Source organism: Maniola hyperantus, chromosome 20 (assembly GCF_902806685.2).
Source record: "Maniola hyperantus chromosome 20, iAphHyp1.2, whole genome shotgun sequence".
Lineage (NCBI taxonomy): Eukaryota > Metazoa > Arthropoda > Insecta > Lepidoptera > Nymphalidae > Maniola > Maniola hyperantus.
Window position 1 is genome coordinate 5,010,317 of NC_048555.1, and position 16,791 is coordinate 5,027,107.

Genomic DNA, 16,791 nt, shown 5'->3' on the forward strand with positions numbered 1-16,791 from the left:
CTATAGTAATCGAAAGATTTATAATTAATATATAAATTAACTATTTATTACAAGTGCTTTTGAATCTTCAAAAGAATCTACCACGCTGGTTCCGATTGCCTTTCCTACCGCGAAGAATCAGCAAGAAACTCGGCGATTGCTCTTTTCAAATACCTATTCAATTTACAATAATATTGTAAATAGTGTAATATTGTAAAGTTATATGCAAGGATTTACCTACCTAGGTTACTTTTCCAAGGGAAACACTACGGGATTTATTAAAAACCTCAAAACATGCAGTGACAAGCAATAAGTTATACTTAACTGCTATCCATGACCTATTGTAGGTTATAGGGTTAATTCACCAGATATGTAACAGATAATTCGTCTCTAAATACGACCAACAAAATTCAAATAATATATTCAAACATCTCGACTTGTCAACTTGTCGATATTGCAATTAGTTATTTCCCCTATAAGGTTTGAATATAGTGAATGAAATCGTTCGTCAGCCAATAAAGTACCTAGTAAAAATAAAACCGTTATCCGTTAACCAACATCAGTTCCAATTAACAATATTAATAGGAATGCGATATTAAGCAATAGGAAATACTTTCCTATAAAATAATTTGTTCCTTTTATAATGCGGGTACCCGCAAACTATCTTGCCCGAAACCATGACATCATAACTCAATAAATTCTCATTGAAATACAAACTTTATTAGAATTAATTACAGTTTATTTCTGTTAATCACAACATTATTTATCGCACTTAATATCGAAATTGTATGAATTAATATAATGGATGGAAAAAAGTCGTTAACGATAACGTTGCCAAGAATTGCTACGGGTTTATTTGATACAAAGTTTTGTTCCGGGCTTTGCAATTTTTTTTTGGATAAAAAACACCCACCAAGCCATTCTAAGGTACAACTACACTAAAGTTGTAGGTACACCTATCCAACTCAGATTTATACAGATAAAATGAGATTTGTTTAAAAATAATTTCAAAATCAGATAAGTACATAATTAAAAGGATAAAAGTAACAACGTTGATAATTTTATGCGGGTTAAAGATTTAGCCAGAGAAATTAGGTAAATCTGCATTTTTTTGCTCGCAAGTTGTACCTATATGTATAGTAAAGGGGTAAAGCACACGTAATACTCTACATATAAGTATCGGCATTTGGCGATTTGATCATTTTTCGGTAGTTAGAAGCTGCGATTAAACTTTTAACCGCACTTGTTTAATATAGTATCACAATATATGCAGTAACTGCATGTTTACTCCACATAATAAACTTGTTTCAATGCCAAGTGCAGTTTAGGGTCATAGGAGACACAATGCTTGTTACCATCAGCGATCGGCGACTTTTATATGCTAAGCGACCTGCGACTGACCTTGCAACTGCATCGAATCTGCATCGCGTTTTGACGACTGGCGAGCGCGCCGCAATTGGCCCTAAATGACGCTTTAGTAAATCATTCTCAAACGCAGGCAGTCGCAAAACGCGTTGCAGTATAGGTGCAGTCTCAAAATCGCTCGCTTATCATATAAAAGTATTATGTCTGTGTTGGCCCAAGCAAATAACAAACTGGGTTAAAGCGGATTAACCTACCTACTTACTAACATATTATGGTATCTTGTTGATATATTCATCATGCACGTTCAAATCAAATTAGATGCGAATAAACTATCTACATAAGATCATCAGATAGACGGGATTTATTCAAGATTTTATTAATAGAATATTGCGCTGCCATTGTGAGATATAATAAGTTTCAAAGGTCGCCATGTTACACACCGTGTCGTACCATGTTTGTTGAACGTGATCACATCGATATTTATTATTATTAACGTTCCAAAATCCGTAAGATTTTATAAATAAATTTATGTAATATTCTGGGTTTTATTTTTATGATAATGCTTGATTCCTCTTGCTTTTCGGTTTGTTTTCAAGTGTGTTATTAAAGAGTATGGTTCCAACTTCCATCTAACTACTTACCTATAATGTATTTCGTGAAAACTTATAATAACACTTCTATCTATGTGATTAAGATCAAAAATATTTACTTAGTACCTGGACTCATTTCGCAATTGATCTATACTAATATTATTAATTCAAAAGTGTATGTCTGCCTATGTCTGCTAGCCATTCATCTAACCAATTTTGAAGAAGAATTTGGCACAGAGATAGCTTGCATCCCGGGGACGGACATAGGCTATATTTTATCTTTGTCCCGAAAAATCAAACAGTTACCGCAGGGTTTTTAAAACCTAAATTTACCGTCCCTACCTAATTTTAAAGTCGCGACCTGCGGGCATTACCTAAGTAGTAATTACTTAAATTAAATTGCACAACTGATTTTAACAGACAATAGAGACTCTGCTTGACGTCTCGATACACGTCGGTGTGACGGTAGACCATAATAACCCACGCAACCTTTCCTTTATAAATATTGTATGTCGATACGATTATTTACGACAGATATATTGAATATAAATAAGAGATAAACCATCATGCTCGACTCCAGTGTAAAGATTGGTGACAAAGGTGCCTTTGTCGAGTCAGCCATTTTATTTGTATGCAAATCAATAGTTCAACAACGGAGATTTTTATATCGAATCGGATGATAGGAAAAAAAGGATGACGGGGTGACAATCTTGTGCAACAAAAACTCTATCATGAATACCTATGGGTATTCTAAGCTGTGATAACCTAGTGGTTAAGACGTTCACCTCCTAATCGGAGGTCGGGGGTTGATCCCGGGCAGAGGTGCGCTCCAACTTTACGGAGTTACGTGCGTTTTAAGTAATTTAATATCACTTGCTTTAACGGTGAAGGAAAACATCGTGAGGGAACCTGCATGCCTGAGAGTTCTCCATAATGTTCTCAAAGGTGTATGAAGCCCGCCAATCCGCACTTGCCCAGCGTGGTAGACTATGGCAAAACCCGTCTTACTATGAGAAGAGACCCGTGCTCTGTAGTGAACCAGCGATTGGGTTGATCATGATGATGATGATGATGGCCGGTATTCTTACGTCGTCATAGAACATCTTTATCAATCTTTAAAGCATTTTAGATAAAAGGAAACTTACTAAGTACCTACTAATTTTCTTGAACAACAATAAAAGAAAACTAACGTAAACAGAGTATCTCATAGTCATGGACTTTATTCCCAGTTAGATTTTGATAATGTTAACTTCTTATTAAGATAAAGTTGACTTGCGACTCGAATGTTTAGTTCTGATTCTGTCTACCTAAATGTAATAAACATGGATTTGATTTAACTAGTAACTACTCTCAGGAATCGCTGCTCTATTAAGGTCGTATTAGGATTTTTTCTTCTATAATACCACCTTTTTATGCAATGGCTGACGCAAAATACGGTAGTTAGGGTGCGTGCGGGTAGAATGGGCACGCGACCAGGTAGCTACGATCACCTGCCCGAATGTTTGACACCACACGTCACAGCCATTGTAACTTGTAAGCTTTGACTGTGATGTGGCACATTTTTTGCTCCATTTAAGAAAAAATTAAACCTTGAAAACCCCTTTCGAAGTTCAATTAACTAGAGCTGTGAAGTATTTGAAATTCCGAAGTATCTAGTTATAAGTCGACCTTAGGTAGACTGACTATACTTTGATTTTTAATTCGGCGGAATTCTGACGTTGTCATTTTTATACATCAGGGGAGTTATTTGTATGAAAAACAGGGTGACCACCACCTGAAGTTCCATTTTACCCCAAATTACTTGAATACTTCAAGCATTATCAATATAAAAAGTTTGTTAAATAATTCATTTTTAGTTCATTTCAATTATAATCAATCATCTTGATGTGTCTAAAAGTAACTATACCTATACTTAATTTTGATTCAGGATTTTTCAAAAAATTCTTTAACAAAAACCTTGTCCTTTACGAACACAGCAAAAAAATCGGTCAAATCGGTAGAATTGTTCTCAAGTGATGATCTTCCATACATGCGGTAATTGATTGTACCTACATATGTACACGTTGCTAGGTATATCATAACTATATATAGCATGCTAATAGGCAGAATTTGGCTGTACCTTTTTGTTTTTGTAACATCTCAAAATAATGTTTACCCAGATTCGCAATAAAGAAATTTGTATTCGTAAGTATTTGTATTGATTTATTTACCTATGTACAAGATTTAAAATGCTACCTTTTTGTGGTAAATGTTTTATCTCTGGTAACATAGAATTCCACCGAATTAAAAATCAGAGTATAACAACAAAATAAAGCAATACCTAAGTATGTCATAAGTAATTGTAAGCCTGGAGAAATAGCAGCGTGATATAAGAGTAGTAGGTACCTACAGGAAAAATCTTTCGATTTCATTGTAGGCTAAAGTACTTAACTCTTATGTGTCACATTTTTGGCTAAATTGAAAAAAAAATACTGCAAATAGCTAATGCGTTACTACAAGAGATATTGTGGAAAACCTCAACAACATCCGAAGTCATTTTAAATTAGCAATTTTAGTTGAACTAATGGGTTTTAACTGAGGGTTTAGAAAGAAAATTGCGAGATATCCAATAAAAACAACTCTTGACTATTTAAAAAAAATGCCCAATTTGTAGGAATATACGTACCTAACTACTAATTAGATAGGTACAATAATATAATGATGTTATGCTTATGTCCTACATCCAACCAATCTGTAAGGCGATTCCTCAACTCTGATTTAATTAAGTTTGTAATAGGTAATTTATTGTGCAAAATGTCGAAAAAATGTGACTAGTACGGAACCCTCGGTGCGCGAGTCTGACTCGTACTTGGCCGGTTTTTTGTAAAAATCAGTACTTTTTTCATTGAGTTTGATTGGTTGAGAACCAACTACTAGGTAAGTAAGTACAGAAAACGCTGCGGAGCGCATTAGGTTTACCTCTCTTTAGAAAGACCAATATCCGAAGACTTATTACCTATTATTATGACGAAACAGTATCTTAGTCTGGAAATTCTTACAAGAGAGCATCAGTAGACGTCTATCGAGAGACAGGTTGATAAGTAAAAATATTATGTCGAGTCTATATTTTTTCGTAGAATCAGAGATCCGACTTTAAATAGCGGCCGCCATGTGTCGAAAAGTGTTGTCAGCAAGCAAAAAATAATCCGAGAGAGTCGCCAATTATTTCAATTAATGAAACGTCGCGGGCGTCGACAGGAAAAGGAAGCCCGAGCTACTCTGTGGAGCTAAGTTTAGTGAGTAACAGCTAGGTTTGATTAATTAATTTGCGGCCCTATCTGAGAGGGGATAATAAATCGTCCGTGCCTTGCCTCCCGTGAGATGTCGCCATCGTCGCTGGGATGATTGACTCAAACAAACACTATATATGTGTCTAGACTTTTGACCGAAATAACCTGCTAATGATGTCTAAATACAGGTAAAGTCAAAGAGTTGTTATTCACTAGAGCAGCAATATTCCAAAAACACTCGTCTGACCAATGTAGGTACATTGTACAAGTCATGCTTTACAGTACAGGTAAAGCCATAGAGTTGCCATACTACTAGAAAAGCAATATCTCGTAAAATACTCGCCTGACTGGTGAAGGTACATTATACAAGGTTCAACAGTCAAGCTTTATCATTCACTAAATTGGCGTTATTCTGGAGGTAAATGAAGCTTTAAGTTAGTGAGTGTCAGCCAGCTTTGATTAATTAATTTGCGCCTCTATCCGAGAGGGGATAATAAATCGTCCGTGCCTTGCCTCCCGTAAGATGTCGCCATAGTCGCTAAGATGATTGTCTCAAGCAAACACTGTAGTAAGTACCTATATATGTGTCTAGACTTTTGACCGAGATAACCTACTAATGAGTTCTTATACAGGTAAAGCCATAGAGTTATCACGTTTTTAGAGCAGCATATTCCAAAAATACTCGCCTTACTGGTGTAAGTAAGTGCATTATACAAAATATCAGTCGTGCTTTATAAATTATCATTCAATAAATTTGACGGTTTTCTGGTGGTTAATTGAAGCTTTAAGGTAATATAATAAGACTAAGGGTGCGTTTCCACTGAAGCGAAGTGGAGTATTTTCTACTAATCGGATTTTGAGAGATGATGTGATAAAATTATAACGACATCTAGCAATAACCTGATTGGGCTATTACACGTGTCCACTCCGCTTCAGTGGAAACGCACCCTACACTACTACGACCACCATACCAAGTCGTATGTGTACCAATTATAAAATGTTTATTAGCTTTAAGCTTGCAACCTTTGTGATTTCTGTGATAGTCGATAGACGCGCTTTTTTGACACCTTTGGTTAGCTGGCTTTGCTGCTCCATGATCTAACTCAATGGGTAAAGTTATAATGAAGTCGCCACATTCATTTCCGTTAGATCATTAAAATTAGAATTTATTTCGAGAATATGTTAGTTGGCGAATTTCACAGCTAAGTATTTGGTAAGTACTTGAAAGTCTATGCCTAATCACACTGTCTTGATTGTCTGTTGTATGATACTTACTTGCCTTTCACATTGACATAAATAAATTCCTCTAAACTCTTTAAAACCGGCGTGAAGTGGTGGCAATTTTATAAGAATAAATCTACTTACTTGGTAGTACCTAGCTATGGTACGCGACACGTCGAGATGGCAATCGGGGAGGGAACGCCCTGCACACCCGCACAGCCCCCGCGCTAACCCGGTTCGGGCGAGCGCGGATGACGTGCGGAAACATGAGTAGTGGGTGTGGGGGGCGTTCCCCCGCCTCATACCCCGATTGCTATCTCGATTCTCGACCTGTTAGGTACTAGGTATACCTACCACCCACCTTCTTTAAATTTCTCTAAATACATAATTAATTAAGTACTGCATGGAAAAAGTTCAAGAATCAAGCTTTGATTCCTGAACGTTTTGCAGTTTTTCAGACCTAAACCCTTTTCATTCTGAGAGGAGACCCGTGCTCGGTAGTGGGCTGGCGATGGGTCTAGTAACCCAAGGGATTCTTTATTTTTTTATTCGATACAAGTTAGCCCTTGACTGCAATCTCATCTGGTGGTAAGTAATGAATAATGATGCAATCTTATGTGGATCCGGGCTAACCTGGAAGGGGTATGGCAGTTTTAATTCGTGATTTGGTCGTGTGATTGTTTTATTTGATCCACTTTGGGTGAAGATTTCCAATATTTAACGACCGCCCATCATAAAATACTAACGTTCAAAAAAAAAATACCTACCTACCTACTTAAATTATAGATACCAGATTAGGTATATCAGATGTGTAAACTGTAAAGAAACCATAAAGAATTAATAAGAGAAAATTTAGATCTATTTAGGTAGGTATTATACCTATTATTATGAATCAGAAAAGGCTTCCGATTAAATGAGTAGATAAATACTAGATAGGTACCTAATACCTAGATACCGGCTTGCCTCAATTCTAGCACGGATTGAGAATAATTAAAAAGGTATAGGTACTATAGACATACCTACTACTCAGACTTATAAAGTTAACTGGCTTCTTGATCTCATTAAGAATTCCTAGACTGGACTTGAATAATACAAGTAAGTAGGTATCTAGGTATCTATTATTAATTCATTAGGTAGGTATACACCGCTGAAATTGAAAATAAATAGGAAGAAAGAAATTAATAGGCACCTGCAAAGATCTTACCGGGTAAATAAAAATATAGTCTAGGTAAACATCGATACTACCTATTACTTATCAAACAAATAACAATTCTGGGAAAAGGTTTTAAGTTAAATATATTTTACCGATTAGGTAGTGTTTCAACAAAAGCCAAAAAAAATAATTTTTACCGCATTCATTCACAAGTAAAGAATTCCAATAAATAAACAATGCCAGGTTCCTAAGCCATCGCAGATGGGAAAGTACCAGCCCGTAATAAAACCCGGACCAGAGAGGTATCATACACTAGAGGTGATAATGTCAAAACGGTCTCAATACCACAGAACTGAACAAAATCAAATCGAAAGAATAAATAATCTCTGCCTTCCGAAACAACGTAAACTGTAATACAATGTAAATAAGTCAGCTTTTACAATAACCCGCAATAATGGGTCACTGCCCGTCGACTGAATTCGTCGATCTCAAACTGGTGAATATGAGGACCAGTCATACTTTTTGTCACTAAGCGTGTCGATAACGATAGGTACCTACCTATATAATTGAGATAATATCAATGTCAAAAATAAATTATTTCTTAGGAATTACTAAGTAGACGGTCGTCCAAAATTCGTATAATCCACGTCCACTGTTACTTTTAAGTTTGTTAACCATTTTAAATTATCAATTACTAAAAAAGTATACCAAATTGCTGAAAATGTGTATGACGTCACAACTGTGAATTTCATAAACCTCCCTTACTAAGCAAGCGTTTTGACGTTTGATAATAAGTCGCTGATTTGACTAGTAGTCATCATCCCTATTGACAGCTACAATGTGATGATCGCGATTCACATGACCATCTCTGATTAGCTAAAACTCTATCGTATTGGCTAAAATGCATTGTTGCAGCAAAAATACCATAAATTCAGCCAAAAATGATGCCTTTTACTTTAAAAAAATTAAAAAGTACGTGATCTTGTACTATGGTAAGTACCTACGGAACCGTTTGTGTGCGAGTCCGACTCGCGTCTCGCACTTGACTGGGTTTTTTTTTATAATAGGTAAGGTAACTATAATAATACTTATAGGTAAGTACATACTCTAATAAGATGCACCGTTTTTGACACCTGATGTTATCAGTAGGTAGGTAAGTTTTGTATCTCTATCTCTACAATCTGTAACTCTCCTACATCTATTGGCTCCGAAATTGTTATTAATAATAATCGCATCGACGCCATTTTGGTTTTTGCTGAAAGCCGCCGACGCGACGCGACGCTTGCAACACATGTGCAAACTAACCGCATTCAAAGGTTTTTTTGTTTTATTTCCTAAAATAGATCGTTTTAATAATTTATGATTTTCTATCATTTATCAACTTAAATATGCCTCTTATTAATTCAGTAGATTTTTTTCGGATTTGGAAGACTTTTCGAGGGGAGGTTGGGTACATATGGACCACATGGCGATTAATAAATCAAATCAGCAACTATGTATAATTAAAGTAAGTTACCTGTGTATAAAACTTTTATATAATTTGTTTCAAGAGGTTTGTACTTTTTTAGGTAGATTAATAGATACCTATCTAATAAATAACAACCTACCTACATAGTTGGTTGGGACATTTCCTATAGTAAATTAATAAGTAGGTAGGCAGGTATACTTACTTAGCAGTGATTCATTAATAGTACCTACAACTGTTAAGAATGAAGGTGTCAACTGTCAGTAGGTAAATATGCATGTACCTACTTACAAAATAATAGTGAAAAAATAGGTCCTACGTTGGAACGTAAGTGGATGTGATTATGTATCTTAATTTAAAAAAATCTAATTTAAATTGGCAACGATCGATGCGACACAATAGTAGGCTTTAAAACTTTTTTGTAGAAAGTTTTTGCTAACATAGGCAAGCCTACCTGCCTGATTAAGATACCTGTGCCTACACAGGTAGGTACCTACCTATCTTAAATAGCATAACAATAGCAGAGTGACTTCAATTTGCTTACAGTCATTGTTTTGAACGAGTTTTTATTATCAATGCAGGTAGGTATAGGTAGGTACCTATCCAAATAAGATAAGGATTTTCAGTTATTGGGTAGATTATCTACCTACTTACCTACTACGTTCTTTAACGTTACCGAAATTTATGAATGAGTAGAATATTATATTCTTATATCTAAGTAGGTAAGTAGGTAATTATCACATTCTGTGTGTTTCAATTTTGTTGCCATAAAATTGAGTGATACCTATTCTGTGATATTTTAACATACAACAAAATCTAAAATACAACAAAATCTAAATTTAATTTTACGTTATCTGTCCTAAGTAACATTCATTGAAATTATTTGGCTGGTCATAGGTAAAATCCACGGACTTGTAACATCTCAAGTTGAATAAAAGTTAATTGCAATGTTGTTGCGACGGCTTGCACCCGTTGCTATGGTAAATGGCATAGGTATAATTTTTCTAACAAAATCTTAACTTTACAAAATAGTGTTGAGCTTGATAAGCTGTAAGGAAGTAACTTAATTTGAGAATTGAAACAAGTTTTTGAGGAACGACGGTATTCGAGTAAAATGTATGTGCTCAAAGTGCTGTAAACAAATGTGAAACACCACGTTATTGGCGGTTACGTGCAAAACTTGACTTACCACAGGGCTATCGTCTCCAAGGTCCGAGTCACGGTCGGCGTCGGCCATGGCGTACGCCGGCACCGGCTCACGATTCTTCACCCGAATCTTGGCGGTTTTGGAAACACGGGGACGACAACACGCCACACAGAGGCACGTGTTCACACGCTCACACACGCACGGTACATGCAATGCAGTTCGCACGATTTTTCGGTACGATACGAGCGTTACCGTAGCTCGCACGGAATGGTATGGCGAGCCGGTAACGCAGCGCCCCCTCTCTGTTGAGACTCCGCCCCAAGGCGTCTCGCGTCACGGCGAATCAAACCGCGCGATATCAAACTGATATTTCTGTTACACGCTCCGCCCGCTACGTTTATATTGTTTTTATTCGAGCTATTAAAACAATTGATTCGCGCGGCATCGATTTGTGATTGATAGCGAGACGCGATATTGACTGCGCTCGCCTTTTTCGTTTGTTTATGATAACGAGGTTATGCGGAAATTGAAGTGAATGTCGCATAGGACTTATCAATAATTATCGTTTCCTGCATACTTAGGTACTAACGGTAGGTATCAGTTGAATGTTATGTTAATTAAGCCATTTTCGTATTGTTTGTTGTAATTTATAAGGTTTCTCTGTGAGTTAGAAGTTAAGAAGGTGGCGGTTACTTACCTATATTTAATTAATGGTATCTATCTACTCGTAAACAGATTTAATATAGGTAGGTAGGCACTATTTACTTACTTGCTTGTATGGGAATTTGGGGCAAGAGAGTACACTTACGAAAAATAAGTCTAATAAAAATATTTTGAATTACTTACCTAAATTCAATTTTATAAGTAGGTAGGTACCTACATATCATTTAAAAATTAAACTACCTAAGTAATAATAATTTAAGTAGAATACTTGCCTAGCTAGATACTTAGGCATATGTACCTACTTAGGTATTATAAACTTAGATGCAAAGGAAGTGTTTCAAAACAACGCCATATTTTAGGGGATGTTTTATTATTTAGAAATCAATTAAATTAAATGTGAAATAATAAAAAATTTAGATATATTTTATGTCAGAATATTAAAGGATTATCTACTTGTTATGATACTAATATTAGGGTCAAGACTTTCCTTAGCACCTACTAGCTATGAGTTGAAATAGCCTAGGGACCTATATTGGCAAGCAAAGCAGCAAGTTTTAGGTAGGTAACTTCATCTCATATTTTTTCAAAAATATTGTTGTTTCAATTGAGTTAAGATCAGTTTCAGTAAAAATGTTTTAGAGAGTACCTACAGCTTCGTACTTAGGTCACATTAATATGTATGATAATAATTAGGTATTATTCTAGGAATGAACCCAAATTAAAAAATAAGTAGCTATACCTTACCTTACCTTCCTTTACCTGAAAAGTGTACCTATACCTAAGTAAAAGCAAATGTAGTGAACTGCTAAACAAAAGTTGGTACATACATAAATACCTAAGTAGAAGTAATTATACCTAGGTATTAGGTTCAGACAAGACTACAAGAGCAATTAATACGCCCGCCAGATCAATCGCTTGTCGAATTGCACTGGACTGTTTGTTTGATGGTCCAAATAATAAAGTATAAACTTAAACTTATGTTTATTTGTACTTACACAGTTTGAAAAGGAAATCGCTAAGTAGGTAGGTAAGTAGGGGAAGGTTGCTATGATTGGACAACTTCACGGTTTAAAATTAATTAAACTTTGAGAGATAAAATAAAAGCAGTTTGCAAGTTATACTTCAAATAAACTTTATTATTCACAAACGTACTTAGGTACGACGTTTTTCGAGGTAAATCAATAAAACTTTTTCCTTTAGCAGATGCCTTCTTTGGACGATGATGGTCGCCTTGATTGGACCTCTAAGTTGCCATCAATGGACTGCGACAAACTTGAATAGTGGTCCAATCGAGGCAACGCATGAAATATTAATGCAACTCAGGTACAGCTTCTCAATTCAGCGTGTTTCTCTTGTTTTTATTAAAAAAATTGGTCTCATAAACAGTTTTGGTTCCAACTCCTCATTTCAGATGCAGCAAAGCACTCCTAAGATATGCGAATTCATGAATTGTAGGCAGTGAATTGATGTTGTGAATACTAAGTAGGTACATTATCCACAAGTTCTACAAAGTTCTTCCTTAAACTCAGAGTATCAACTCCTCAAACCTGATGCTGCAGGATACTTCACTCTTACGTCGTGGGAATGCAAAAACTGTTTATTGTGAATTGATATTGAAAGTACCATTAAGTTCATTGAGCTCCCAGTCCCAACTAACTGAGTCAACAAAGAATAAGTGAAAACTTTCTTCAAAAGTTGCCATGATTGGATCGGTTCAAAGACGGAAACCAATAATGGTCCATTCATAGCAACTAGGTAGGTACTTTATACAAAAAAAAATGTTTTAAAAAGAGGAACAATGTGGCTAATTCCTTTGTACACAATCTCTAAACTATACTAAAATATCACGACTAAATCTATTGCTATCCCTTTCATAATGTTGCTTTTGCTGAAAAGGAAAGCACTAGATTTAGACCTGTTAATTTAGTTTAGTTTAGAGATTGTGTACTAGAGAATCGGCCCCAATATAGCCCTATCTTAAGTATTTAACTTACCGGTTGGATTAATTAGTGAAAAACAAACGGATGAATAATTAGCGCCTAAGATAAGAATTATTTTTACTAATTTGTTTTGAGCCCTTAAAATTAGACAGTTTTATCCAACTGGTTTCATTTTCCTAAACCTCCTCTTTCAAATATTCAAGTACAACTGAAACCCTAATGATATTTTGGAAGTAGGTAGGTACATACAGAACAATAATTTATAAGCATAAGCAAATGGTAAACCTACAGATTTGACTCGCAACGCTGAAATGGAGTTGGATCGGGCTGAGCATCCTCAGGCAGGGTTGGATTGGAACCCGCAAGGGCAATGGGAAGCATGAATGACCAAAGCTAACTTGGTGGTGTACTTACCTATACTATTTCAGCTGAGGACAAAAAGGTCAGCCCCACTTCGGGTCAGTTGAAGCATAATAAGGCGTCTAATAAATCGGCGCCTCCAAGTAGAACAATGACTTCTGTCCCAAAGGGGACACAGAAGATTTGATGAAAATTAATGCAGAAGCCAATAGCAGTCAGCATCCGGTCCTATAATGGTATCCTATCCAGTATCTTCCGTCTTATATGATTTTTAACAGCAATGATCGCACGATTGTCTTTTATGAACTTACAAATATACCTTTTAAGTCATATTTAAATTTTACCTTGGATATTATATTCATAATCCCAATAAAATCATTATCTTATATGGAGATGGCTGCTTGTAACAAAAGTTACTGAAAAACACAAAATTCTACAGAATCAGATCCCTCATTCTGCTCGTACCTTGTACCACACTCACTGCAATCGCTCTGGGCTGATTGATGGAGCACCCCTCCTCCCGGAGTGATCCATGGCCATGAGATCTATTACCCGCCTCATCCTGCTCTTATTTCGCACATTAACTAATGCGAATTTGTTCTTAAAACAAATAAAACAAACGAAGCAATTTTCTAGTAATGCCTTTTCCACTCTTACGTTACAGCAATTTCAATTAATTGAGGTTTAGTTCTGTTTCGCTAAAACTTGGTATCTCTTTGATAAGTTATGCACCTAAGTACCTAGATACTTACCTAGGTACTTGGCTTCCATATTTTCTAATAATGTCGACCTCTTTGGCGCCGTAGTGAGCTCTGTGGTCTTATACCTGAGTGGGAGGTCCCGAGTTCGATTATATTTAGAGTTTAATTTTATATTTTACGGGGTAAGGGCTATTTCAGAATTTATTTTTTCTCCGGTCTGGTCAAGTGAGAGGCTTCGGCCGTGGCTAGTTAACACCCTTCCGGACTCCAGTACAATGCCGTGGTAGAAACCAATGCAAAACTGCCGTCCCCCTTCCAAGTAAGTCCACTTCCATCTTAGACTGCATCATCCTACCACCAGATCAGCTGGGAGATTGCAGTCGGGTTAACTTGCAATCGAATAAAAAAAGTACCTACTTACTTAGGAATAATTTCATTTGTCCTAAAAGTTCTACATCTACAGCTGTTGGAGGTTAATTCAATAAGTAATTTTGTGTGATATGTAATTCCAACACCGACATTATGGAGAATGGTATGCAGGTTTCGTCACGATGTTTTCCTTCACCGTTAAAGCAAGTAATATTTGATTGCTTAAAACCATCGATGTAAGTAAGAGTCATTCTGAAAAGTTAGAGGTGCATGCCCGGGATCGAATCCCCAACCTCCGAATATGAGGTGGACGAGGACGTCCACCTTCACCACAGCCACTAGGCTGTCAAAGCTTCATTAATAATATACCTACATTATTCAATAACAATAATAATTTTAATTTATTAGAAAAATTGAGTTTAAGTTATATGATCACAGATGGCACTACTTAATAATTGATCTACTAGCCTGCTAATGTACCTACCCAGAATCACATGTGGAGAGATAATTTTAACAAATACTTGTAGATGTCGCTGATAGTATTAAGTATCCCATCATTATATTAGTATTAAGTAAGTATTTTCAATATCCAATAACTTATAAAATATATTAAATTAAAAAAGAATCAAATTTAATTTTTTTTTTTCGTCCTAGTTTTAGTCCCTTTATTAAATTGTTAGACTACATTAACAAAGTGAAAATGTCCTTTATCAAATTTAAACAATATTTAATAACTTGATGATATAAAAAGACCATGTGTTCCGTCCCACCCCTTTCTCCTTCAACATTACACCAATAACTTTTGACTACTAGTACTTGCCTATAGTCCGCGACACAGGTCGAGATGGCAATCGGGATATGAGGCGGGGGGACGTCCCGCACACACGCACGTCACCCGCACTCGCCTGCACCGGTTTAGCGCGGGTGCTTTGCGGTTGTGCGGGGCGTTCCCTCCTTCGAGGAGGCCATCTCGACCTGTCGCGTACTATTTCAAGGAACGAAGTTTAAATTATTGTATAACCGTATAGGTTATTCTAAGTGTAAGTATAGGTAACTTGAGTTAGCAATCATCAACATTCCTCTCTTCCCCAACCCTCTGAGACAATGATAAATTACCAATATTATTGAACTGTAGAGCTGCGCGTGAAAATTAAATTAGAGAAACACCACGAAAACCCGTTTACAATTCTGATAAACGATCATACAAGTAGGTACCTAGTAGGTAAGTAGGTCCTATACAATTTTTATGGGTACCTACCTATTATACCTATTTAAACTCATGATAAAATAGATATCTTAGTGTAGTAGGGTAGTAGGTACCTACCTAATTTTAATGGCAAAAACTTTGCTTAGCTAGATAAAATTTCTTAATTATTTGAAAACTAATTAAAATATCCTAATAGTAAGTCAAAATATCGGAACCTTCCGTGCTACCTATCTACCTACTTATCTACTTACTAGGAGGACAAAGAAACGTACCAAATTCCAAATTCGATATGTTTTCGTAGAGAGTCTTCAGTCAATTTCTGGTTTTTAGAACATCACCATCTTGAATTATAGGAAGTCTGTCACAGAGCAGACATTTTTACATGCGCGGTTCAAGAACACACTTCACCACGGTTCACATTAACTAGTGAAGGAATTATTGTTATTCATTATATTTTCAGTTTTGTTGTGTAGGTCGCAGCTCTTTTAGGGTCAGTGCACACACGATTCTTTTAGCATCAGCAATTGGTGTCTTGACCGCTTTTTGGAAGGATGAATCTATGATTGAAATCTTATACTTAGAATCTAAGTAGTAATAAAAAAAATGTGCATCTAGCACATTTTTTTTTATTTAGATACAAGTTAGCATTTGACTGCAATCTCACCTGATGGTAAATGACGATGCAGTATAAGGTGGAAGCGGGCTAACTTGGAAGGAGTATGGCAGTTTTTATTAAACCCATACACCTTTGGTTTCTACATGGCATCGTACCGGAACGCTAAATCGCTTGGCGGCACGGCTTTGCCGGTAGGGTGGTAACAGCCACGGCCGAGGCCTCCCACCAGACCATACCAGAAATTTAGAAATTAAAAAATTCCAAATCTCTGCCAGGAATCGAACCCGGGACCTCCCACTAATAAGACCACAGCGCTTACCATTGCGCCAGGGAGTTCGTCACAGCCGTCAATTAAAAAGAGCCTAATTTCCTACAGCACGGAAAGCAACAGGCAAGAGACAAATAAAAGGCAACGAGGAAGATCTCCTATACGGTGGTCAGATCAACTGAAGTAAAGTGACGATGCTGTAGCACAGAAGATATAATAGTACTAACGTAGCTGTAGGTAGCCACAGATGGCTTAAACAGGACCCGATAGAAGGGCCTCATTTACCGCAAAATGTTGACTCGCCAGGGAGGTGATACGATCCTCAGTCTTGACTCTTGAGGGACTGACTGGAGAGAGAGCCGACCAAACCAGTGCGCAGCGGAAAAACACCCCAAATGTAAATAAGTACTGTAGCCCTAAACACCGCTGACCGCATGGAAATATCTGACAAGTTTATAGGTACCTGGTACGCTATAGA

General features: G+C 36.5%; 1 protein-coding gene across 3 annotated transcripts in view; it reads right to left on the bottom strand.

Annotated features, from left to right (window-relative positions):
• Window positions 1-10,449, bottom strand: part of retn (retained) — a 194,794-nt gene extending 184,345 nt beyond the window's left edge. For 2 of the 3 annotated variants that reach the window (XM_034979350.2, XM_069505316.1), the window contains exon 1: window positions 10,232-10,449. In XM_034979350.2, coding sequence (XP_034835241.1) covers window positions 10,232-10,279 — 48 coding nt within the window. In that variant the 5' untranslated portion in view covers window positions 10,280-10,449. The remainder of the gene's footprint in view (window positions 1-10,231) is intronic. The other variant, XM_069505315.1, reaches the window with a different exon arrangement.
• Window positions 10,450-16,791: the final 6,342 nt, after the last annotated feature.